Source organism: Notechis scutatus, chromosome 4 (assembly GCF_049901735.1).
Source record: "Notechis scutatus isolate UNSWTSFEM ecotype Mainland chromosome 4, rNotScu1.2, whole genome shotgun sequence".
NCBI lineage: Eukaryota > Metazoa > Chordata > Lepidosauria > Squamata > Elapidae > Notechis > Notechis scutatus.
In genome coordinates this window covers 122064363-122090036 of record NC_142012.1, presented here as the reverse complement: position 1 = coordinate 122090036, position 25674 = coordinate 122064363, and the positions used below count along the sequence as shown (strand labels likewise).

General features: G+C 42.0%; 1 protein-coding gene across 7 annotated transcripts in view; it reads right to left on the bottom strand.

Moving 5' to 3' along the window:
- Positions 1 to 25674, bottom strand: part of LZTS2 (leucine zipper tumor suppressor 2) — a 73162-nt gene that overhangs the window by 25087 nt on the left and 22401 nt on the right. For 6 of the 7 annotated variants that reach the window (XM_026668462.2, XM_087964636.1, XM_087964638.1 and 3 more), the window contains one exon: positions 10643 to 10710. In XM_026668462.2, coding sequence (XP_026524247.1) covers positions 10643 to 10651 — 9 coding nt within the window. In that variant the 5' untranslated portion in view covers positions 10652 to 10710. Of the gene's footprint in view, positions 1 to 6018; positions 6171 to 10642; positions 10711 to 25674 lie in introns of those variants that run through there. The other variant, XM_026668800.2, reaches the window with a different exon arrangement.

Here is a 25674-nt window from a genome sequence, read left to right as displayed (position 1 = left end):
GAACTAATTTTAAATGGCTAATCAGAAGTAATTTTAAAGGCCATTAGTGTGTTCCACCACAGTCTTTTCCAGCCAGAAGCCATCCAGTTAGACTGGACATACAAAAATACCAGAATACAGAATGGATTAATAAGCTGGGATAGTGGGATCAATCCATGCCATCTTTGTTTTGACTCCAAGGAGCTCACATTTACAGCCTGTGACCCAAATCTTATCTTAAATATTCAGTGGACAGATTTTATTTATGTCCAGAATCTGATCAATTGCAAAATTTTACAAAATGCAAAAATAATGTTTTCTTCTCTAGTTAAACTTATATAGCCCCTTGCAATTTGTTATCATCTTTTCTACAACACAGCCATCATTTTGTGCTTTTAAGTACCAAAGATACAGCAAATTTTTCCACACTAAATTTATTAAGCATTAGCCATCTCAACACAAAGATACTAACACTGGCACAGTTAGATGCTCTGTGAAGAAAAATAAGGCAGAGGTTACACAAAAGGTATACATAATGGGATAAAATGGCATGGAGAATCTACAAAAACACATGAAATCTCAGACTAAAAACAAGCTGCAGGAATGGAATAAATCCCTTGAAGAGCAGTTCCTCATCAGGACAGGTTTGTAATAGCTGCATATATAACAGAGCTAATGAATTATGATTACTAAGAGTCAGTGAATGCTGGCTAGATGTGAAACAGCAGCCCACCCAGAAAAGCATCTACTGTATGCCAATCAGGGACATAATTCAAAAGGGGCATAATTAAGTTAACTTGGCAAGGAATCTCCACATGTATTTGAGCTAAGGTAATGAAAACAATAATTTTCCTCCTTTCATTGAATGGTCCGTATTTATATGTATGTAGCAGGGGAGGATGGGATTTTAAGTCCTGCCATGATTTCCAATAGCATAGGAAAGCAACTTCTGCTTCCAGGCAGATGGTTTCACAAGACTCTGCCCCTTTTATTTCATTCCATTCTGCCCCAATGGTGTCTAATCCAAAGTGAACAGGGATGATTTTATCCACAAAAATATGTCACAGGGAATGCAGAAAATCAGGAGCCTGGTAGCCTCTTTTCTACCATTAAAATGTATAAAATTTCTTAGTCAGAAAAGAGGCTACCAGATGCCTTCTGATTTTTTGCTACCATAGACTAACAGGTTCTTCTAATGTGGCAGGAGAGTTTGATGAGATTCTGTAAATACACTAAAAAAGTGAAGAAGAATAAGCCCAAATGTGTTTGATCGTATTAGTGTTTTTTCTGTAACTTCATATCCCACAACTCTTCAGTAAATCAGGGAGCACACTAGGATTAATACACAGAAAGAAACTACAGTGGTCTCACTTTCTTCACATTCCAGGACTCAACAAGGCCACATATCTCTGGAGAAAACCCCAAGCACCGGTTGAAAAGCACTAGGATAAATTCGGTGCCTGGTAGAGATTATTCTAATTGCTCCTCCACCAAACAGATAGGGGACATGATTGAGATTATAAATTATGCACGGTGTGGATAGAGTGGACAGTAAGAAGCTGTCTTCCCCTTTCCAGAATACTCAGAGGGTCACCCAGTGAAATTGAATTCTGGCAGCCTCAGCACAGACAAATAGAAATACTGTTTCACATAACGCGTAATTAAACTCTAAAATTCACTACCACAATATGTGGTGTTGCCTACCAGCTTGGCTGGCTTCCAAAAAAAGTTTGGACCAATTAACAGTAGTCATGGGGATGGCTATTAGCCTTGATGGCCGTGTGACTGCCTCTGAAGGCCATCTCCCGATAGACCAGCAGGCCTTTTGTGCCATTGTTGGAACAGACTGCTGGATCAGATGGGTCAGGGGTGTTTTGATCTAGCAACACACTGTTTCTGCTCTTGTATACCATCAGCCTTGTGTTGAATTCAGATCCATTCAGGCAGCAGAGTAGGAAGCATTTGCACAGTTGCTAATTTGTATCTGCAGCCCAATTTCTAATGCAAGCAAGTATAATAAGTCAAGTGAGGAGCAGGACAGCAGCTCATAGTTAAAGTGTCACACAGGATCATCACCATACCCCCAAATCCCAAAACCTGAATTTGCATGGCTTGAAGCTTAAAGAAAAGCAAATCTAGGACATTCTCATTCCTGCCAGCCACATTTTTGTAATGCATGCCAAGTCTGCAAATTCATCTACCACTTTCTTTTTGGGTAAATACAATATGCAAATATTTTCAAGAGAGAAATATGTTTTGTACTTTTTTGTATAAATGTCCCAAAGCCAGTTTAACAGCTTAACTCATGAGCTGGACATTATTATCAACCTTCCAAATTTGTTTGTGTATATATATGTATTTGTTAAAATAAAGAAGATATATTAACCATTAAAATGAGAAAATATTATCCTGCAGAATAATTAGATGCATCTGATACTGCTTAGTATAGGATAAATTATGAGCACGATTTTTAAAAATTTGTTAACAACAATAGCTTAAGCCATCCCTGCTCAGCACTATATAGTACACGTTTACATAATAGTTAATCTGACAACTCAAAAAACTGTACAGAGCTATAATCCTTACCAGCCAAAACAGAGTAAGAAAATTAGCATTTATATAAAAGTTTAGAATGCTTCAAATGCTGCACACTTATTACTTCTGGAATGGTGATGCACCGAATAGGGATCCTTACACAAGGAACTTGAGCAAGTAATGGCATGCCTGAAATTGTTATGGGGATCTGGTCACAGGAAACATTGGAATTGGGGACATTTCCAAGTCAACAAGGTAGACATATTTTACTCCGTATTCTTGAACAAACTTCTGGATAACTAAGGAAACCCAAATCTTCACACCCAAGCAGCCTGTAGTATCAGGTCACCAATTACATTTTAACTGGCCCATATTTAAAAATTTAAGAGCCAATGTAGTGTAGCAGTGAAGGTATTTCACAAAGATAAGGGAGACCCAGGTTGAAGCCCATCCTTAGTCATGGAAGTTCACTGGTCGACTTGGGGCTAGTCACACTCATCCCAATTTGCCTCACAGAGTTGTTGTTGTGGAGAACATTTGTGCATTGAACTCCTGTACAAAGGCTAGCATATAAATTTAAAAACAAGAAATAAAAAAGATTCCTTGGCATTGGAGATACAGACACAGTTGCAAAGACACATTGCAACACATTAAAAAAGTTATGATCCCAGAGAACAAATGAAAATCTGCCAGCTATCTTTGTCTTATAGGGATCTAGCAATCTGCAGCAGAAAGCAGAGATCTCCACATAAAAAAAAAATTATGCTCCACTGGAAAAATCAAGGAAAGGAATCTTCCTAGTAGTTGAGTCACCACTTGCAGTTTTAGGATCTGCATATTTCCAAGCCTCAATCCACATCATCCCCAGAAATCCACTCTGTCTGTTACACATCAGTGCCCATGCCCGGAGCACTTTTGTCATCCTGTTTTGAAATCAAATATACCACCTACATGGCAAATAAAGGCTGAACAAAACCATCAAAAGAGCTTCATACTTCTGCTCTGAAGCATCAACTCTGTGCTACTGGGTGAACAAGGCACTGCAGGGAAGAGGAGGAGGAGGAGGGATCAAGGGGTTATACCCACCCTTCCCCCATCAGTTTCAGTTCAAAGCACAGAGAGCAGGGAGGCATCTGCTGAAGCCATCATGCTCATCCAGACGAAAGCTGGGAAACAAAGAACATGATCAGAGCAGGCAGCCCCTTCGTGAACTTCTACAATCCTCTCAGATATGCTGGATGAGCCTTCCCAAGAAGAGTCTGCTTTATTCTTTGCATGCACGGATGACCCAATTGTCAACAAGATTCCCTTACATGCATGCTACCCTGGAGCACCACAGACTTCATAGCTCCTCAGTACTTTTACCACTGTTTTCAACTGGCCAGCAAATAGACTGGGAGAAAATTACTAATAGCACAGCTTTCCCGGTTACCGCCAATCCCTATGGGACCAATTGTGCCTGTGCCAAAATGTCTTAGCAATATTAGCAGCTTCTTTGGAGAACGAAGCAGTGATTCACAAACATATTCCCAAAAGAAGGAAATTGGCCACAGCAGCAGAATTTTACCAAGTAATTCTAAGGTTCGGGCAGGTCTTCAGAGAGCAGTAAACTCTCACACAAAAACAATCAAGCATCCAATTGTATGAGATACAATGCCTGCTTACTGGGATGTTTCCAGTCCAAGGGCTCCTTGCATTAACTGAAAGGAATGAATAGATACTGCATTTTCTCCGAAAAGATATGTTTTACCCACCCAAAAGTGGTGGGAAAGTTTCCATCATATGGAGCAAGGCTACATTTTGATAAAGGGAACCTTGCACAGTAAAATCCATTGTCTCTAGAAGCAGTTTCTTCTCACTCCTCCTAATTATTTCTCTCAGAGGGCACAGAAGGGCCCCTTGTTCCTTCTCATCTACTAAGCAGGGGACAACAGACTAACACAATGTGTGTTTCTAGACAAGATGAAGATATTCCTGCTGACTTATGTTATGTTGTTTACAAGATACAAGTCATTATCAGTTAGTGTAACTTATTTGAGTTGTCACATAAATAAAATGTGGAGGTGAACCCATGTACACATCATGAGGTGTTTTTTTTTCATGAAAAGATAAGATATCCCACATTCTGACAAATACCTTCCTTCCAGAGCTAAACATAGCAAAGAAAATGGCATTAGATATAGAACTCATGAATAAAGATATGCATATGAAGCCTGAGACAACCAATGCTACACACATTCCAAAACAAATAATATAAACACATTAAATAACTCCAATTGCCTTCAGCTACCGTCTTTATTAGAGGTTTCCATTCCAGCCTTTTTAAAGGCCTCCCAGTTCAGTTCATTAGAATCAGTGACTTCACTTCAGACAGTCTACCCCAGTATCACTTTTGCACAGAAAACTTTCTCATTAACCTCTCCCATGTGTGTTTATCTACTACCTCTTTTGCCAAAAGCAGCACACACCATTTATCCATCCTGCATTTCTCGTTCTCAGGTATTTTGCACGATTACATATTGTAGTCTAACAAATCTCCTTGGGAAGTTTATTCTACAGAATCCTGGTATCAAGAGGCCCCTGGACCAGCCACTCTGGTGATTAATACCACTCCAAGAGGCCTGCAAGTGGTCCCAATGTCCTTCCAGGTACTCAAAGGTGCAACAGACTGACTCTGACTGGAATCAAGCCCATCTCAGCCCACTTTAGTTCACAAAAGCCCAGGGCAGAGGACTGGAGAGATGCTAGGAGAGTTTCCTGCCACAGCCTGTTGGCAATCATTAATTATTGTTGCTGCTGGTACACATTCGAAGCAACTATGAGGTGAGGGTTAGCAGGCCATGTCTTGCTAAGTGAAGATAAGGAGAGAGGCAGAGAAGTCCGGTAGGCCCCTTTCAAGAGGCCGTTTGGCAAAACGTTGCTGGAGATCAGCAAAGGGGAACGCGGCACCTTCCCCCACACCACAAGCTAGATGGGAAAGCACCTCCTCTGCCAAGGTAGTAAAGGAAGCAAAGCCCCCGAAGACAAAGGTAAGTATCCCCTTCTTTCTTTTTTCACCAGGAAGCCTGGTCTTCGATGGCGACGGGAGTTTCAAACCCGAGCAACGTCCGCACTCATCACCCCGGGGCCAGAAAAGAGCAAAAATCACGCAGAAACCTCAGCGGGGCAAGGCACTGAACCGGACGGACCGGGATAGGAGAGGAACCGGGGATGCAAAACCGACTCTGAACAGCCACCCAGGAGAGGCTGCAAAAACGCAAGAAGTCTCCCAACAAGTCTCCAATCGCAACTCCGCACCCGGGGCAAGTCTTGGCACCCGGATCGCCCGAGCTATTTAAAGCGGGGGGGGAGGGGGAGAGAGAGAAGGGGAAGGGGAGAAGGTCGGCGCGCGCTCTGCTTCTACTGAGCTTCCCCCTCCCTTTCCGAAAGCGGATCGTCTCCTCAGCGACCCCTGCCCTTCTCTCCCCCACCCACCCCACCCCACACGGGCTCCCAGCCCCACACCTCGCGGGGCCTCCTCCATGGTGCCGGTCCACAGCTCCGCCGCTCAGAACACAGTTCCAGCCGGATCAGTCCCGCGGCTTTCTCGACAAGTTTGAACAGGCTCCTCCCCTCGTCCGCCCGGGACTCCTGGTTTCCCTGATTTCCCCTCCCCTTCGCTGGTCCGGCCCCGCTTTCCTTCGCCTCCTCTTCCTCTTCCTTCCCCCCTCCCCGCCCCGCCGCCTTCCCACCCCACCCCCAACCAGCAGGCATCCAAATCTTATGGCGCAGCGACTCAAGCGCAGCGTCGGGCGCCATTCGTGGGCTGCTTTGGTAAGAGCCCGCTTTGTATCCAGACCTCATGAATGGGCGGCCTACTGAAAATGTACTATCTTGGGAGCTCCCCTTGAGACTTAATAACATCCAGCATCCTGGCAGACAATCTATATAGGCCCTGCACCGAAACCCTCTATCGCTATTCCTTCTAATTTCACCAGCTCTTGCTTTGATAACGATGATCAGATCAAGTCCTATAGGTTTCCTGGTGTCATGCTACGATCAGCCACAGGTATATCTTTGTCAGTATTTTTTTAATATTTCCGTCTGGCAAGAATATCCATGCCCAAGTCAGAATAAGCCTTTAGCAAGCCTTGGCAAAGGCAGCTTCAAGTTTGTCTTCAGACACATGCATCAACATCCTCTTTTCGGTGCAATTGCTAATCATTTTAAGGAATTATCATCATCATCATCACTGTCACTACCATAGCAACAAGTTAGAATTACAATAGACCCAGATAGAAACGTTGGGCATAGTTCTGAAAGTACTGAAATATTTTTAACTATAGAATCTCTGTTAAGTTCTCCTCGCACTCTGCCATTCCCTAATATTAAGGAATAATTCCGATGATTTTGGGACCTGTTAGATGGAGATGACCGAAGGCTATTCTCTGCATTTTGCTGAGGAAGAACTTGACATACGATATAAAGAGGGTAATATTCTGGTATATTTCATGGATTACAGCCCCCACCCACTTCCTATTGTACAAACAATAAACAAAGTTTGGGCTAATAATGCCACACAAAAGAATCACATCTTTATTCTGTCTGCCTTTTTTCAGGAAAGAAGGATAAACGCTCCTCTCTCAAATATTGCTTTGCTTAATTGGGGTCCCTTGCATAAAATTTATTTTGAAGTTAGTTAAGATCTATTGTTCTTTATTAGATGTATCAGCCTTATAACCAACTGGAACTTCATCTGCCTTCCCATATATGACCAATTTAAAAAAAGTTTAATTCACATTGAATAAAACAAAGTAAAAAATATTTTAATTTCCTTGATCTTTTTATGGCTTAATTTCAGAACACAGATCTCATCATGATGCTGAAAGTATACATCAACACTTTTATGTTACCTCTATTTCACACTGCATACTATCTTTTCCAAATCATTTGCTGTATTTAAAATCAAATAATTAGTTATGACTTTTAATTTTTTTCACTAAATATGTTTATTCTTTTTTTTATTATTGCTGGTTTTGTGCCTTCAAGTCAGAGTTGGCTCCTGACAAGTGCCTGGACTAGTCCCTGCAATTTTCTTGGGAAGATATTTGAAGTGGTTTGTTATTGCTGCTGTGGGAAGTTAGTACTTGGAACTGAACCCAGAAGGATAATTCTTCCAACACTGCCTTTTCCTAGGGCTGAGAGACAGTGATTGGCCCAAAGTCACCTAACTGGCTTTGTGCCTTAGGTATGAATAGGACTCATGGTGTCCTGGTTTGTAAGTTGGTGTCTTAATCATAACATCAAACTGGCTTTCTTATTCTGCCTTTCAATCCAATGATTTACAGGAAGAAAATACATATAATATTAATGTAAGACTGACACAATGCAATGAACAAGTGACACTGAGGAAATCCAAGAGGGAATTAATTTAATCTGACTGCAGAGTTCTGGAAAAATCAGAGCATTTTAAATCAGGAGAAATCATTCCATGTTGTTAAAAGTAAAGGAAATGCACTACTTACCCCCAGAAAAAAAAAACATTAATTTCTCATGCATGCTGAAAAATACTTTCTAGAGTAAAATTTCATCTGTTTTTTTCATCTAATAATGGTGGACAACCTTTTGTAGCAGGAAATTGCATTATTTTTGAAAAATTAAAATAATTTTTCAACAGCAAAGTGCTGCTGTGAGCACTACGATGATGAAACTGGAAGGAATTGTGCCATTTTTTCCCTCTCCCGTTTCAGTGGTGTGTGTGTGTGTTTAAAAAGTAAATAAGTACATTTAACCTATTGAAAACTTCTTTGATAAAAAAGACAGGAAATTGTTTCACTTTTATTTAGCAGTTTTCTGCTGAATTTTAAGCTACAAATAATGAGTTACAGTAACTGTCACTAAAAAAATTGCAATAAAATATTATTGTAAAATACCAGCTGTCTAGATTCTGCAAAAAACTGAATTTTGTTACAATCTTTAGATTAATCTTTAGACTATCAACAGAAAGCATCTGTTGATAGCTTCCCTTCAGTTTAATGATCTGTAAAGGAGAGCTTCAATATATTTGTGGAACATTCCCCAGGAACAGCGTCCTACTAATTTCAATTATGTGAAGCAGTTTGTGTTTGGATATTTACAAAGCATATATTAACATCCTCCATGGGACTACTTAAGCATGCACATTAAACATGCACAGAACACAAAACATAAGCAGAAACTTGGGGTCCAATCAACATACAGCTTGCTGTCTCTCACACAGTCTCATTTCTCCATAGATAAAATTTAGTGCCAGTATTAGACTTCACAAGACTTTTACAGAAAATTAATGAGTTCTAAGATCCCAAATGGTAAAAATATTTTAAAAACTTCCTATGTGTGTGTCTTATTTTGGTTCGTTAAATATTTTAAAAGCTCACTGATTTTAAGAAGACCCCAATTCTCTCCCCTTGCTTCAGTTTTAGAAGAAAAATCAATCATGGTGTGCATAGTTTATTCTTGAAACTTAAAAATGTGGTTGTTTGGGGGGAGAGGGAGAAAGAAAGCAGGAGGAGGAAGTTTTCAATAATTGTTATTATCACAAGAAACTCAGAAGAAACTGGTATTAAAAGAAAACATCTCCAGCTCACTCAGGTTCATGATCTTACATCTGATCTTTCCATTTCATCCCATCTAAGTCATTGCCATATCCTGTCTTATCCAGCCACAAGCTCTCCCCAGCTTTTATATCTTTCTCTATCACAGGCAGTTTGTTCCATTTGTGCCAGGCTTTTAGCAGTGCCTGATCTCATTCATACAATTGTAATAGCAGCACTGGTTGTCGCAAAACAGAGGCCCATATGCAAGAAGCTACCTGCTCTTGTATTGACATTTGCAGGCTATCATCTCTGCAGGTGGTAAATGTCCCATTCCTCAAGTTTTGCTGAATCCTTCTGTATACAGTACAGATTACCTTCACTTCAAAGAATCTTTTAAAATTCCAACAGCTTTTTCTCTTTTAACCACAAGAGGGCAGCATTAAATTGCATTAAATTTTCATAGGTATGTGTGTGAATTTATACACACTTCCTAGTCAGTGTGATCACACAAGATTATTTAAATTGTTCCAGACTTTGGCACTTTAAGTCAAATAATATTCAAACGCACATCTCTAATATTTTAGAAATGACAACATAGGAATCTTGTGGGTAAAGCATTTTTCCCATTGGAACATTTTTGTTTAAGTATATCTTTGACATACAAGAACTCTGAATGAACAGTCTAAATGGGACATAGCCTTGTCTAATCTGGCTAATAATTAGGCTGGCTAATCTCAAAAAATAGGCGGGATTGTTTCTGGTTAATACTTAAGTGGGAGAGTAAAGGAAAAAAAACCTAGGGCTATAACCTAGACTGAGAAGTTAAAAATCAACCTAGAAAAAGGCAATGAAAAAACACTCTCACACTGCTGCTAAGAAAACAGATTCAGATATTCTTTGGACATCAAGTTCAACACAAAGTTATTATTAAGCCCTTGAAGGTATGAGCTGAATACTTAATTTTTAAGTCAATATTTGCTGGCGATACATTTTTTTTAACCTTCCCCAATTTAAACAACTGCACAAATTAGTTTTTTCTTGTTTATGATCTAAATCCTTGTCATATGGCTTAGCCTGGTTCCCATGAATGAAAATGGTTTCTTCTGTCATTTCTGATATCTATTTAAATGTCTGGCAACTGTCAACACTTCCTTTGTTCCATTCCCTTGAGCTAAAATAATCATTTCCTCTTACTGTATGTGATTGGTCCTCCATATCTTTTGTCTTCTTGGAACTTGTTTCTAAACCCTTTACAGTTTTTCAATATATATATTTTTTAATTGCAAGAAGTTAAAAGTATTTAGGAGTTTGGAAATCTTTGGAACCAAACTAAGCATGTAGCAGTTCCTTGTTGACTGTACATAAAGAGCTGTATCAAACATGATTTTAATTAACATGCAAAAGTCTGACTCCCACGCTTCCCCAAGTTTATGACCTCTGGATGTGTTGTATTACAGGTTGCCATAATTTCCTGGCAGCATCACTGACTAGGCTGATAAGAATTCAGAGAGTTGCCACCCAAAGCATTGGGGGAGGGGGGGGCGTCATTCTGATATGGATGCTTTAGGCGTTACCTTCTTCATCCACTACAGGCAGGCGAGAGGAGTCCACTGGCCTTCAGTGATGTGAAAAGGAGAGCCTCCTGCAAATAAGAGAGAGAGCAAATCACAGTTAAACACTCTTTAGAGCATTCCGGTTTTGCATGCAATACATGGTTTGTTATAGAAGGTTACAGATATTGTAATACTATTTTCTAAAATGGTAGGAGAACAAGTAGATGTCAGGAGATTTATTGGCAGCAATATATTTAAGAAGTGGTTTTTCAAATAATTTTGCCACTTTACTGCCTTCCAGAAATGTTGGATTATAGTTTCCAACATTCCCAATCCAAGTAGTAACTAATTACATGCGACAATTTTTAATTGTTCTGAGCTTACTAATAATTTATTTCATCAAGTGGAAGTGACGGTAAAAAAAAGGAAGGAACAAAACCTCTTTAATTCTGTTTTTGTCTTTGCTTCATCACCGACTTTTTGGAATGCAGCTCTATCCCTTACCGACTTGCCATTTGAAGGCATTATTAATTTTTGTGCCTCTGTGGTAAATTAATTTACAAAATGATTTGATGAAAACAACATTCCTGGTTTAAATCAGAGTTCCCGCTTTACTCATCAATATATGCTGAAAGCACAAGGAAAAGGCAGATCTTTCACAGCTCTCTAAGTTGCTTGATTGCAAGAATGAAAAGACACTGAAAGAATTTTAAATCAATTGGCATGAACTGGAACTGAGTTTGCATCCTGTAACATCATATTAATCTCTGCCTCCTCTTAGGAAGCAGGCATGTGTCTCTCTCTCTTGCTTAAACCTGGAATCTGGGAAAGAAGCAAGGAAGCAAATTAGGCATGAAGAAAGGTTTTTTTCCTAGATCTACTAATTCACGGCGCTGGTGATTACATGAGATCCGGTTACTAGAGTGAAAACCTTTTTCCAAGAACATCTGCCTGCCCCACACTCTCTCACAGGGAGGACATGCTCCAGGTGCCTTCTTTTAAATCTTGTCATCTTTTGGGAGTTAGGATGCTTGTCTTCTCTGTGGTTCTCCCTGCACTCTGGAATTATCTTTCCCCACCCCCATATACAACAGGCCCGAATTCTTCTAACTTCCAGGAAAGCTCTGAAGACTTAGCTTTGTTTACAATGGACTGTGAAAATAACCTTGAGAAACAGAAGAGGCCATCGGAGGGGAAGATAAGCTCCTCTTGTTCCTCAAGATTATTCTCACAGGCACTGGGGTCAGTTATGCAGGGAGTGTCCCTTGTGGTGGTTGTACTGTGTGCTTGGTCGCCATTTTACATTTTCTATATTATACGTAGTTTGCTTGTTGTTAGATAACTTGGAGTTTTTTTTCCCTTTGGGATTTATTGCATGTAAACAATTCTAAGTCACACTTCCTGACTTGGCCAACCTTATAAATGGTGAAATAAATGAAAAATAAAATAAATACTGAGGAAGTTTATCTTGATACCACAATAGCTGCAAGTGGATGCTAAGACGTGTGAGCAAGCAAGGAACGGACTCTGAGTTAATGGGCGATTCACGTTTGCCAGAGCTGCCTAAGCTGAGATTGCCTGCCTGCCCATCATGCTTCAGACTTTGGCATTTATGTCAACTTTTGGTGTTTGCTGTTTATAAATAAGCCCAGCCCTTCTGTGTCTGGAGCAGCAATGTGATTGGCCCAGCAGGGTGCCTGGAAATTTACTGAACAATCTTGCTCCACGATAGATATTTTGGGGTGGGTGGGAGGACAGGAAGTGAGCAAGAAACAAGGACGAGGCCATTCTTGAAAAGCAGAAACACCCTTCAATGAATGTTAAGTGGAATTCATTTACTTGGGCCTCTCCAAATCTTGCTTAATATCTCACACACTCAGGAGGCAAAAAGAATTGACAAATTTCAGCCGGGTCAATTTCATAGGGCTGGTGAAAGCATCAAATATAAAATACTTTATACTCTGAAAAGATCGTAGGAATTATGAAGATTCTCCACTTTAGCGCTTCTTAATTCAGATTTTCAATTTTACTAGGAAAAAATACCATCTCCTCTTCTTCTTATTCCATTTCCATTTTGTTTATGTTTTTTTTGTAGTAAACCATAGAATAATCTGAAGACCTAAGGCTTGTCTTTTAGCTTATGTGGGTGTCTGTATGTGATCTTTCTTAGCCTGAGGGCCAGTTTTATTTACACAACACATATTTTACTACTTTAAAACAGGAGTTTCCAACTTGGCAACTTTAAGATTTATGGACTTAAACTCCCAGAATTCTGGGTGTTGAGACAAGAAGTCTTAAAAAGTCTTAAAGCTGCCCGGTTTGGAGATGCCTACCTTAAAACATTCAGACACATCTCAAAAAGCAATCCCGATCTGAACATTTTGTTCCAGCCACTTTGGGGGCTCTGAGGGAAACAAACAAGCCCAGGAACTACCTATCTGAGCATTTGTCTAACATCTACCCTACAAGCTATAATATTTTAAAAGATTTTAAAGGAGCAAGTCACAAAAAAACCATCTTTGGACATATATCAAGCAGACAAACTTTTTATTAGCTTGCAGATTAGTGCAGCAAAGTGATATAATACAGTTTTGGAGCATTTTGAGTTTTTGAAGTCACCTTTCTGAAATATTTAAAACACATTTATTGGAACTTAGGCATCATCCAAATACAGGTCTAGACTGATCTTAAATAAAAATACTTTAGCTGACCACAAAAGAGTTCCTTATTATTTATAAATAGGAGATTCTGCTTTCAGACAGCCCAATCACATGCTCATGTAATCAGAAATTTCAAATTTCTACAGCCCCAAATTCATGACAGACTCCAAATAATTGCTTAGTTTGCCAAAAGAGGAAATACTTTGTTGAGCTGAAGTACTGCTGTCAGCTCATACGTGTTTCTGCCTATTTCTAACAAATGTTCAACCGAAAGTCCACTTTTGAAAGTCTGCCTTAGAAGAACTTCTCCCCCTCACATTTTAATTAAACTTAAAAATGTGACTGTATGCTGTCTTGCACCAACATACAAAATTTCATATTTGTAAATTCAGCCTTTCTCAATCTTGAGCTGATGGTTGAATACATTTTACAACATCTGAGTTGTATTAATATTTTTATTGTTCTAGTTGCAATGAATTAACTCCCTATTACTGTTAATCTTCTCATCACTCCTTATCACCCATCCCCTCCCACTTGTGCCTGGATGACTGTAACTTTGTCGTTTGTATATTTACGATTTATTTTGACTGTTTCCTAGTATGATTTGATTGCTTATTGTACCCTATGACTATCATTAAGTGTCGTACCTTATGATTCTCAACTCTTGACAAATGTATCTTTTCTTTTATGTATACTGAGAGTATTTACACCAAGACAAATTCTTTGTGTGTCCAATCACACTTGGCCAATAAAGTATTCTACATTCTATATTAATATATACCTCCACAATACTATATTTCTCCTTAACATCCCACAATAACCCTTCTTTTAGTCAAAATGGGGAAGACAAAATGCAGCCATACTGTAAAGTTGATATAGTATCTATAGCTGGAACTTTTAGTAACTACCAGGTACAGCAGGCTCCAAATTATTTACTTGCATTCATTTTCCATGTATATTTTCATTCAATTTTTAATTAAATCAGACTGTCCCTCCCCAAAGACTAAAAGAAGAGAGAAAATTTAAAGGCTCAGTACCCTAAAAACTGAAATAAAATAATACAACAGATACATTTAAGACAGAGACAGCAGGTCAGTTAAGCACTAGTCCTCCAACTCTTTAGTCAGGAACTTCTCACAAGATAATGTTGAACTACTGTCTTTCTCACAAAATAAGGCCGGGCCTTTTTTTTTTTTTTTGACCCCCGAAAAAACGGCTAGGCCGTCTTTTCGGGGGTGACTTAATTCCCTCCCCTTGCATCCTCGGGTGGGCGGGCAGCGACAGCTTGGATGTTGACCTTGGCGTTGGTGGGGCACTTCGTATCGGAAGACCTTCCGCCACCATTGCTTTCCCTTCTCCCTTACTGCCGTGGCATTTAGAGCAACGCCGTGGCGTTTGGCGTAGCCACGTGCGGCCAGCCAGGGCTCCTCCCTTCAACTGGAGCCCCGCGGAGACACTCGGCTTCAGGCGCTCCTGTCGCCGCCTTCCCTTTGCCTTCGAAGGTAATGCCAATTATTTTAAAAACGACGCCCTACTACAACAAAGACTCCCAGCAGCCCAACCCCACGTGGGGAGGCGAATCTCCCGGGGCCACAGCGCAGGATCGGCCCACCTCGGGAGAAGCGCCCAGCTGCCATCCCTGCCTGGCACCGGGCAGAGCACGAAGAGCTTCGCCTGGGGCGCCCAGCGCAGCTGACAGGTGGACCCTCCTGCCTGGCAGCAGAGCTCTCGCCAAGGCAGCGAGCGCCTCCCCGCCGGGCCCTCCGCTCATCCCGTGTGGGCTGGGCAGAGCCGAGAAAGTGAGCTGCGGGTGCGCGCCTGCCTGCCAAGCAAAAGAGCCGGGCCAACCCGAGCTTGGCTTTCTTCCCAAGTCCCTCCGGCGCGAACCCGAAGGGGCCACCGGGAGAGGCTGCCCGAGGCAGTAATACAGCCCACTCGTCTGCGGACAGGGAGGCAAGGTGATGGCAGCGCTGCTTCCCTGGCCGGCGGAGAGAGCCCGAAGTTGCCCGTCCTTTCCATCCCTCGTCCAGCCGGTCCCCGTCCCCACGCATCTCCAAATGCGCCGGCAGCTCCAAATGCTACAGCAGAACGGGCATCAGGCAGAGGCGCTTACTCGGCGGGGCTCAGCTCGGATGAGGACGTGGTGCAGGCCGTTGCCTTGCCTCCCTGTCCACAGATGAGTGGGCGCTATCACTGCCTCGGGTGGCCTCTCCCGGTGGCCCCTTCGGGTTCGGGCTGGAGGGACTTGGGAAGGAAGCCAAGCTTGGGTCAGCCTGGCTCTTTCGCTTGGCAGGCGGGTGCGCACCCGCGGCTTGCTTTCCCGGCTTTGCCCAGTCCGCACGGCTCTGGCACGGCCCTGACGGGATGAGCAGAGGGTCCAGCGGGGAGGCTCTCGCTGCCTTGGTGAGAGCTCCACCGCCGCGCAGGAGGGCCCACCTGTCAGCTGCGCTGGGCGCCCCAGGTGAAGCTCTTCGCACTCTGCCCGGCGCCAGGCAGGGATGGCGGCTGGGTGCTTCTCCCGGGATGGGCCGATCCTGCGCTGCGGCCCCGGGAGATTCACCTGCCCACGTAGGGTTGGGCTGCCCTCTCGGGCAGGGGAGGCTTTTTCGTACCGGTTGTAGGGCGTCGTTTTTAAAAGAATTGGCTTTGCCTTTGAAGGCGAAGGGAAGGCAGCGACAGGAGCGCCTGAAGCCAAGTGTCTCCGCCGGGCTCCGGTTGCAGGGAGGGGCCCTGGCTGGCTGCGCGTGGCTGTGCCAAACGCCGCGGCGTTGCTCTAAACGCCGCAGCAGCAAGGGAGAAGGGAAAGCAACGGTGGAGGAAGGTCTCCTGATACGAAGTGCCCCACCAACGCCAAAGTCAATGCAGGCAGCATCATATCCAGGTATGCAACAAAAGTACTTCCTAATGGCAACCCCCCCCCCGCCATTCCCCCCCATTTCACATGTTTAATATAGGCCTTAATTTGGGGGGAGGGGCTTAATTTGATTTTATGCCGATAAAACATGCTGGGCCTTCCTATTGGTGGAGGCCGTATTGTTGGAGAAACACGGTATATATCTACTCTCAAGTTGGCATGTAAATGAAATACAAAGTATTGATGGCATCTTAAGTTTCTGAGAAGAGATATGATACAACTGCCTCAATAACTATTATAGATATAACAAATGAATAGTAAAATAATCCAAACTTTTTAACTGAACAACTTTCCTGTGGATTTTGTTTCTGAGCAAGCTTTAGAACAGGGGTCCCCAACCACCGGTCCGCGGACCGGTACCGGTCCGCAGAACTCCTACCGGGCCGCAGCTTGCTGGCGCCGCCATCTTTTTTCATGAAAAAGTGCTTCCGGTGAGCTTTTCCGGGTAGAAAGCTCACCGGAAGCACGCTTTCATCAAAAAAGATGGCGGCGCACGCTCCGGTGAGCTTTTCCGGGTAGAAAGCTCACCGGAAGCACGCTTTCATCAAAAAAGATGGCGGCGCCAGCGCTTCCAGTGAGCTTTTCCGGGTAGAAAGCTCACCGGAAGCACGCCAGCCAGAGCTTTTCATCAAAAAAAGATGGCGGCGCCAGCGCTTCCAGTGAGCTTTTCCGGTAGAAAGCCATTTCTACCGGAAAAGCTCACGAGCGCTGGCGCCTTATCTTTTGATGAAAACGGCTTCCGTGAGGTCACCGGAAGCACTTTTTCATCAAAAGATGGCGGCACCCAGCTGATGCCGGTACCGGGCCACGGCGTCAAAAATGTTGGGGATCACTGCTTTAGAAAACTGAGTTCCACAGAACTCATGCACTGATTACTTTGTATTCTAGCTCCATGATGCATTCAATTACAGCTCTTCATTGAAGGTTATATAAACCTAAAATAACTCTCTTTCTAACTAAATATTCCAAATCATTTCATACAGCTATTCATATACACTGTCTGGCCAATGATCAAGGCAGTTTATAATAGATATAATGTACATGCATTAAGACCATCCTCAAATAGATAGTCAAAACCAAATAAAGTGAGTCTTATCCGAACACAAATCCTATCCACTATCCACCAAACGTTTGACAGAACAGGATAGTCTTCACAGCCTTCAAGAAGGTTGGGTCTTTTTACAAGCCTTAGGCATGATGCTATTCACCCATTCACTTCATGGGGGGTGGGGGGGTATGCTTGAACATCTCCTCTTGGGAAGATTGGAAAAGGTCAAACCTAATGAGGAGACATAAACTTGTAGGAACCGGTGAGCTGAGCTAAGCAATGTGGCACTTATAAGTCAACCACAGCACTTGTAATTATGCTTAGAAACTAACCGGCAATCAATGCAGCACAGGTAATCCCCAATGAACAACAATCAGGACCAGCCACTTCATTGGTAAGCAACATAATTGTTAAGTGAGACATCAGGTGACAGACTTACAACCTTACTTCTCCTGCAGTCATTAAACAATCCATCATGTGACTGCAGACTTACAAGCCCACTTTCTCCACGGTTGTTAAGCAAAATGGCCCCGAGTTGCAATTTTATTACTGGCTTCTCCATTGAGTTTGCTTGTTAGAAGCCTGCTGTGAAGCTTGCGAATGTTAGTGTGATTACAGAGTTGTTACTACCGTCCGTCGTACTGTCAAAAACAGGTTGTAAAACTACTTTTTCTGTATCACCGTCTAAGTTCAAACAGCTGCTTTAACAAGGACTACCTGTATGATAATTACAATATTATCATAATCAGGGATTTCCAATGCAGAAAGGCATCCAACTAGCACACTGGCTGAAATTGAGCAAAAGCTTCCCTGGCCAGGGCCTTCATCTGCAGCTCCAACAGAAGGCAGGGGAGGGGGAAGGAACAAGTTATAGACCTGCTATTCGTTTAAGAGAAAAGTGACCACAACCAAAGCCAAATTCAGTATTAACTACATAAATTACCAAGAAGGAATTTCTCTGTCTTGCTAGGTTTTAATCATAATTAATCTATAATTATGGATTTCTATCAACGCATTATGATGTTTGCAGTGTTATTTTTAATGTATTCATTAGAAAAGATAATAAAAGTAAAACTACAAACATTATCTCCAACACTGAATTTGTCTTGTATACAGCAGCCATGTGCTTATTCTTCTGTGTAATTAATGTTACTTTTAATATGGGTTTTTATCACATTATCCCAGAACAAATATTAAATTAACCAGCTTCTAATTTCCTAGAGCCTCTTATGAGCCCCTTAAAATGTTGATGTTACACTAGCTGTTTTCTTTTTTTAAAAAATAGTAATTTTATTAAAAATTACAAATGCAAAGATAAAAACTAATACAGATCAAAAAGAAGGAAAAAATAGAAAAAGACATTATATATGTGTGTGTGTGTGTGTGTGTGTATTTGTTTTCTGAGGTTCTCACGGGTATTTGTATGTGGATCTTTGGTTATTCGGGTTTTCTCCCGCGTAAGATTGGAAGTATCTAGGCAACGTTTCGATGAAGTCTCATTCATCATCTTCAGGCTTCTGTCTTCAGCTCTGTGCTTCTCAGAGTGATGTGAGCTTGCAGCTGCTTCTTCCTTTTAACTGCTAGTGGGGGTGTGACTTGATTGGGTGGGGGTTTGGCTGTGTTCTGATTGGTTGGGGGGTTGGCCATGTTCTGATTGGCTGGAGGTGTGTTCTGTTCAGTGGGAGCTTGGTTGTGCTCAGGTTGGTCTTAGTTACTGGGGGATTTGAGCTGGTGAGCTGTGATCTTGCTGTTTGGCTTCGAGTTCGTGGTCGTGCTGCATCTTCATAGTGGGGGTCAGTTCGCTTCATGTATGGCTCAGAGGGGTTTGAAGTGGGTAGTGATGCAGCTGCAGTGCGGCTTCTGGTCTGTGGTCGTGTCTAATCTTCTGTGTGGGTGTGAGTCTGCTTTTTACGTGGAAGTGTGGTGGTGGCATCTTGTGTGGCCCTCGTGGGTGTGGGTCTGGTGTCATTCATCATGTTAGGTACTCGTCTGTTCATGAGGGCGGGTTTCCAAATGGCTGGTAAGCGGGAGGTGTCATCTCTTTTATTCATGCTGTGTGGGCGTTTTTCTATCTCTATGGCTTCTCTGATTATTCTGTTGTTGAAGTGTTCAGTTTTGGCGATAGTTCTGGTAGATGACACTTTCATAATCTGGCCACACGGGAAAGAAAAACTGAACAACTTCCTCACACACCTCAACAGCCTACACCCCAAAATACAATTCACCATGGAAACAGAAGCTAACAATCAACTTCCCTTCCTAGATGTCTTGGTATACAAAAAACCCAATGGCTCCCTAGGACACACCATCTACCAGAAGAAAACACATACAAACCGCTATCTACATGCACTCTCACACCACCACCCAGCACAGATCAATTCCGTAGCTGAGACACTCATCTCCAGAACAAAATGCTTAGCTGATGAACAACACCTAAAAACCGAACTAAACACTCTCACCAACGTACTAACAGCCAATGGATTCCAAAGAAAGAAGATTACCCACCTAATCCAAAAAGAAACCCCAACCAAAATCCAAGACAGAGAACAAGAGAACGGCAAAGCCGTCCTCCCATATATAAAAGGCACTACAGACAAAATCAGCAAGATCCTCCAAAAACACAACATTAAAACAGCATTCTGCACAAACAGAAAAAATATCCACCATCCTAAGAAACCCTAAAGACAAAATCGAGTTAGAAAACCAAGGAGTATACGAAATCCCTTGCACCGCCTGCCCCACCACATACATTGGACAAACTAACAGAAGAATAAGTGCACGCGTTGAAGAACATAAGAACTCAATCAAAAAAGAAGAACCGACCTCTTCCCTGGTCCAACACCTCATAGCCACAGGACATGAGATTGACTTTAAAAATACCAGAACTATCGCCAAAACCGAACACTTCAACAACAGAATAATCAGAGAAGCCATAGAGATAGAAAAACGCCCACACAGCATGAATAAAAGAGATGACACCTCTCGCTTACCAGCCATTTGGAAACCCGCCCTCATGAACAGACGAGTACCTAACATGATGAATGACACCAGACCCACACCCACGAGGGCCACACAAGATGCCACCACCACACTTCCACGTAAAAAGCAGACTCACACCCGCACAGATGAGACACGACCACAGACCAGAAGCCGCACTGCAGCTGCATCACTACCCACTTCAAACCCCTCTGAGCCATACATGAAGCGAACTGACCCCCACCATGAAGATGCAGCACGACCACGAACTCGAAGCCAAACAGCAAGATCACAGCTCACCAGCTCAAATCCCCCAGTAACTAAGACCAACCTGAGCACAACCAAGCCCCCACCTGAACAGAACACACCTCCAGCCAATCAGAACATGGCCAACCCCCAACCAATCAGAACACAGCCAAACCCCCAACCAATGAGAACACACCCCCACCCAATCAGAACACAGCCAAGCCCCCACCCAATCAAGTCACACCCCCACTAGCAGTTAAAAGGAAGAAGCAGCTGCAAGCTCACATCACTCTGAGAAGCACAGAGCTGAAGACAGAAGTCTGAAGATGATGAATGAGACTTCATCGAAACGTTGCCTAGATAATTCCAATCTTACGCGGGAGAAAACCCGAATAACCAAAGATCCACATATATGTATGTATGTATGTATGTATGTATGTATGTATGTATGTATGTATGTATGTATATATATATGTTTTCTTAAGTTTTCGCAGCAGAAGTCCAATAAGATTTATTAGACAAAAATGTTTTTTCTAAGTATATCATTTGAAGGATATTTTGGATTGTTATCTTGCTGAAATATCCAACCTATTTTCAGTTTCAATTTCTTTCCTATCTGTAGAATATTGGCTTGACAACCAAGAAAACTCTGTACCAGAACTGCTCCGATAGCTGATCACTTCTGAACAATACAACCAACAGATTACTGCTAGTTGAAAAGTTTAGCTGGCATTGGAGCAGTTGTCCACAGGTGGACAGTATAGCAATGTTTATATACAATAGTGAAATGCATGGTAGAGCTGTAAAAAAGAAATCTTTTCTCTGACTTCATCGCAGCAGTTCTGATCTCATATACAAGGAAAATCTTGATAAGTCTGAAACATTTTGGAGCACGTGACCTAGAAAACAAAAATCGAACTGTTCAACCACAACTACACAAGATACATTTGGAGAAAACAGGATGAAGCTTTGAAGAAAAGGCTTGCCAACTATTAAGCACGGGGGTGGTTCTATTATGCTTTAAGGTTGTGTGGCAGCCAGTGGCACAGGAAATATTCTGTGGGTGTTAAAAAGAAAGGGTTTAACTAAATATCATAGATATCCTAGAAGCTAATGTCCCAGTCACTAAATAAATGGAAGCTATTTAATCAACAAGAAGGAAGGAAGGAAGGAAGGAAGGAAGGAAGGAAGGAAGGAAGGAAGGAAGGAAGGAAGGAAGGAAGGAAGGAAGGAAGGAAGGAAGGCGAGAGGGCCTGCTAAATGACCATTATGTGCATGGTAAAAAGGGGCATGTAGTAATGCCTTCTCATTTTGAAGCCAGTGACAGTAACTGTGGATGCTTCATCGAAGATCTCAAAGATGTAATGCTCACAAACAGTTATAAGAATATTTCTAAGCTAGAATAGTTCTGCAAGGAAGAGTTGGGAAAAGATTCCAAAAGCAAGATTAGAAGGACTCTTAGGGTATAGGAAATGCTTGAAATGCTATTACTTCTGCCAAAGAAGGTGTTAAAGGATGTATCTGCTATATTTTTTCCTTTATTTTGACTCTTAAATAACTGTATTTTGTAAGCAGCAATCTTAGCATATGTTCACCCTTAGTTTTGTTTTAGTTTGATCATTGTGGGTTTTTTTTTCAAAATAATAGTTTATGGTATTTTTGTATTTTGACTTTTTATGTTTACTTTGATCATATACACTACCTTAATCTGCTGCTAATGGGACAGGCTATGTTGTAAAATGTGTGTGTGTGTGTGTGTGTGTGTGTGTGTGTGTGTGTGTGTGTATTAAAATTTGTAAAGAGATTTAACTACATGCCCTGTAGAGACTGTATCACCTTCTATTTAAGCAAGTTTTATTAATTTCAAAAAACAAACAAATCATCATCAACCATTACATATTTGAACCTTTTTCCATTATAGATTTAACAAGTCAGATAAAACCTTATCTTATACAATACATTTCTATATTATTTCATCTATTTCTTTCTGACTTGATTATCGTCACTCTCTTTCTATGTTTCTACAAGGTTTCACCAATACTCTCAAAGACATAAACAAACACAAACATACATATAAAAAATCTTTTAGTAAAGTAACTTGGCCCCAGGTACCTCTCTTTATATGGGCTTTAATTATATTCATGCTCATCTTACAGATCATTACTTATTTTATTTACCATTCTGTATCTTCTATATAAACTTCTCCACACATTTCACTCTTCATAATTCTATCTTATTCAATCCATCTTAGTTTAAATCATTATATTTGTATCTTTTGCCCATCCTTTATTATCCCTCTATCTCATTCCTTATAATGAGAAAAAAAAAAAAAAAGAATTTCTCCTGAAATCACTAATCAGAGTATGATGCCTTTCTATCCTCTCCCTAAATTAATTAGACTAACATTTAAAATAACACCTAATACCCAATTTGATTCTGCTTGGTACATTCTATCTACTAATTTTTACTTTTAGTAACAATAAAAACAGAGTAAATAATCAAAAATGTTTAAATACATAATATCCTCCCAAATACGTAGTTAAATAATAAATCTAAATAATAAATCTTATAGCATTCTCATTGCCTTTCCCTTCAATATTTTATTACATTTTAAAAATCAATCATTATTAAACATTTCAACATTTTAATTTCTTATTAACTCTTAAGCCATTCTAATTTTCTATTTCTAATACAAATGTTACAATACCATCTTGTGTACCTTGCAGAATCTTTTTTTAAAAAATTTATGCTTTACCCATTATCCCTAAAAAGGATTCCTCTTTTCCCATCTAATTTTAAAACTTTGTGGCTTTTCTCCGCCTTTCCCCTTTCTTTCTTCCCCCACCAAGTCTTCCTACCCCCCCTTCTTCTAACCTCTATCTTGCCGGCATCCCTTCTCTGTTGTATTCCCTTTTTCTCTTGTTTGCTATCATTGTATTTATTTTGCATCATATTTTTCTCTTTCTTAAATGTTTTTTTAGATCTTAAATCCTTCATTTTCCTCGCTTTCTTCCTTCCTTCTTTCTTAGATGAATTTTGGGATTCATTGAAGATGGCGTCTTCATCTTCTTCTTGTTGTTCTTCAGCTTCCATCTGTATTGTCTGTTCGTAGTTAACCAACGCCATTTCTAAAAAAAGAAAAGCTTTTTCCATACCATCTTTACAGGCTGCTTTTGTTTGCTCATATTCATCCCTCAGTTCCTCAAAAGAAAAAGCCATTATAGATCTTTTCTTTTCTTTTTCCCTCTTTCTTCTCACACCAACCAAAATATTCCAAAAGAAAAATAAGACAATCCCAAAGTCCACATTCCTCAATCAGTCCAAGCCAAGCCAAAATTCCCCCTTTCTCTTTCTTCCAGGGGTAGTATCAGACAAAGGAAAAAAGAAAATTCAAATCTGTGTTTTGAAGCCTTATTAAGATTTTATTTCTGTTTTCAAATCCTTAAGGCATCTCCTCCAACAAAATCCAACCAGATAAATATATTTTTTGTCCTCTCCCTTCCGACTTATCCCAAAAGCTAGTTTTACCTGGAAAAAAAAACAACAGGTTTCTCAATATCCATTTATTAATTCCGTCGGGGGGGGGAGAGTAAACTTTCCTTTCAGCACCTCAGAATTGCCGCTTATTTTCTCTTGTGGAAAGAATCATCCAAAAAGCCATCATTTTCAGGAATTAAATTAAATATATCTTAGAGTCCTGGGTCGACCAAGAAGACTTTCACTTTTAAAAACTTTCTCCTCTTCCTCCAGCGCATACTTGCCCAGCTGCCGGCTTCTTTGTGGCGGCCATTACGGACCGCCGCTGCACCGTCTTGGTAAAAGGAGGTTCTGCCGGCTAGGGAGGGGGTCTGCAGCACCCCCAAACCCTTTCCCGGATCCCCCTACCTTCAGCTGCCCCTGCAGGGCAGCCTTGCTCCGCACCCTTTCGGATCGGAGCCCCAAAAACGGCTAGCGCGGCAGGGATCGCGCAGCTTCGCGAATCCCTACCGCTCGCAAAGCCGACAAACCGGAAACTCTAGACTGTATCACCTTCTATTCACTTTGAAATTTATTAAGTATACAAGTTTGATCAAGGTGCCTAAACTCTGGCAAAGAACTATACTGTATATGCGAAAACTGGAATGCTGTAAATCAGGCGTGTCCAACCTTGGCAACTTTAAGCCTGGAGGACTTCAACTCCCAGAATTCCCCAGCCAGCAAAGCTGGCTGGGGAATTCTGGGAGTTGAAGTCCTCCAGGCTTAAAGTTGCCAAGGTTGGACACGCCTGCTGTAAATCTTTCATAGCAATCCTTCTTTGTTTAAGATTTTACCTGGAAAGTTAAAATTTTCACTATTACCAGATGTACTGTTTTCCTGCTGTTGCTACATTCTCCAGTGCTCGCTCCTCTCATGCTCGCTCTGAACTTCGCGCGACCAAAATAAAAAGATCGCCCACCGTCATGTTTGGAGCTTCCGCATTTGGAGCTTCCGCCGCCGTTTGGTGCTCCAAACAGCGGCAGTGCTCCAAACATGAAGCCGGTTGCTAAAGAGCCAGAAAGCAGCAAGGGCGCCAGGTGGAAAGGACAGGGTCGCGATCACACGGAGATGTCCAAAGCGCGGAGCGCACATAACTAAAGGCGGCGCACGCAGTTGGCTTGGGGACTACAAGGCAGCATCTGCGCCTCTTCCCGGGCGCATCTCTAGGCTGCTTCCGGAGCTACGGGACGCTCTCCGTTGCCTACCAGCCCTTCTTCCTTGGGCTCCCTGCCGTGGGGTACACCCACTTCCTCCTGCAAATTACGCCTCGCAACTCTTCTCTCCCTTTCCTCTCGCTCCAAAAAGATCGCCATCGTATCCCGCCGATTCGGGCTTCCAGCCACGTTGTGATCCACTAGTGAGGTTGCCATCTCGGATGGAGGCATCGCAGTCTCCCTCTCTTGCTCGCTTTGAACTTCGCGCGGACCAAAATAAAAAGATCGCCCGCCGTCATGTTTGGAGCTGCCACTTCCGCGTTTGGAGCTCCAAATGGCGACGGCACTCCAAACACGGAAGCGGCAGCTCCAAACGTGGCGGCGTAATGGGCAGAAGGGAAAGCAACAGCGGCGGGTGCCAAAGGTGTCTGCAGCAAAGGTGGGAGTAGGGAGCTCTCTGTGCTTGGCCATGATCGCCCGTTAGGAGCGGCTGGTGGCGAGGAATTCCGGCCCGCCGGGCGCTCCTAACGGTAAGTCTC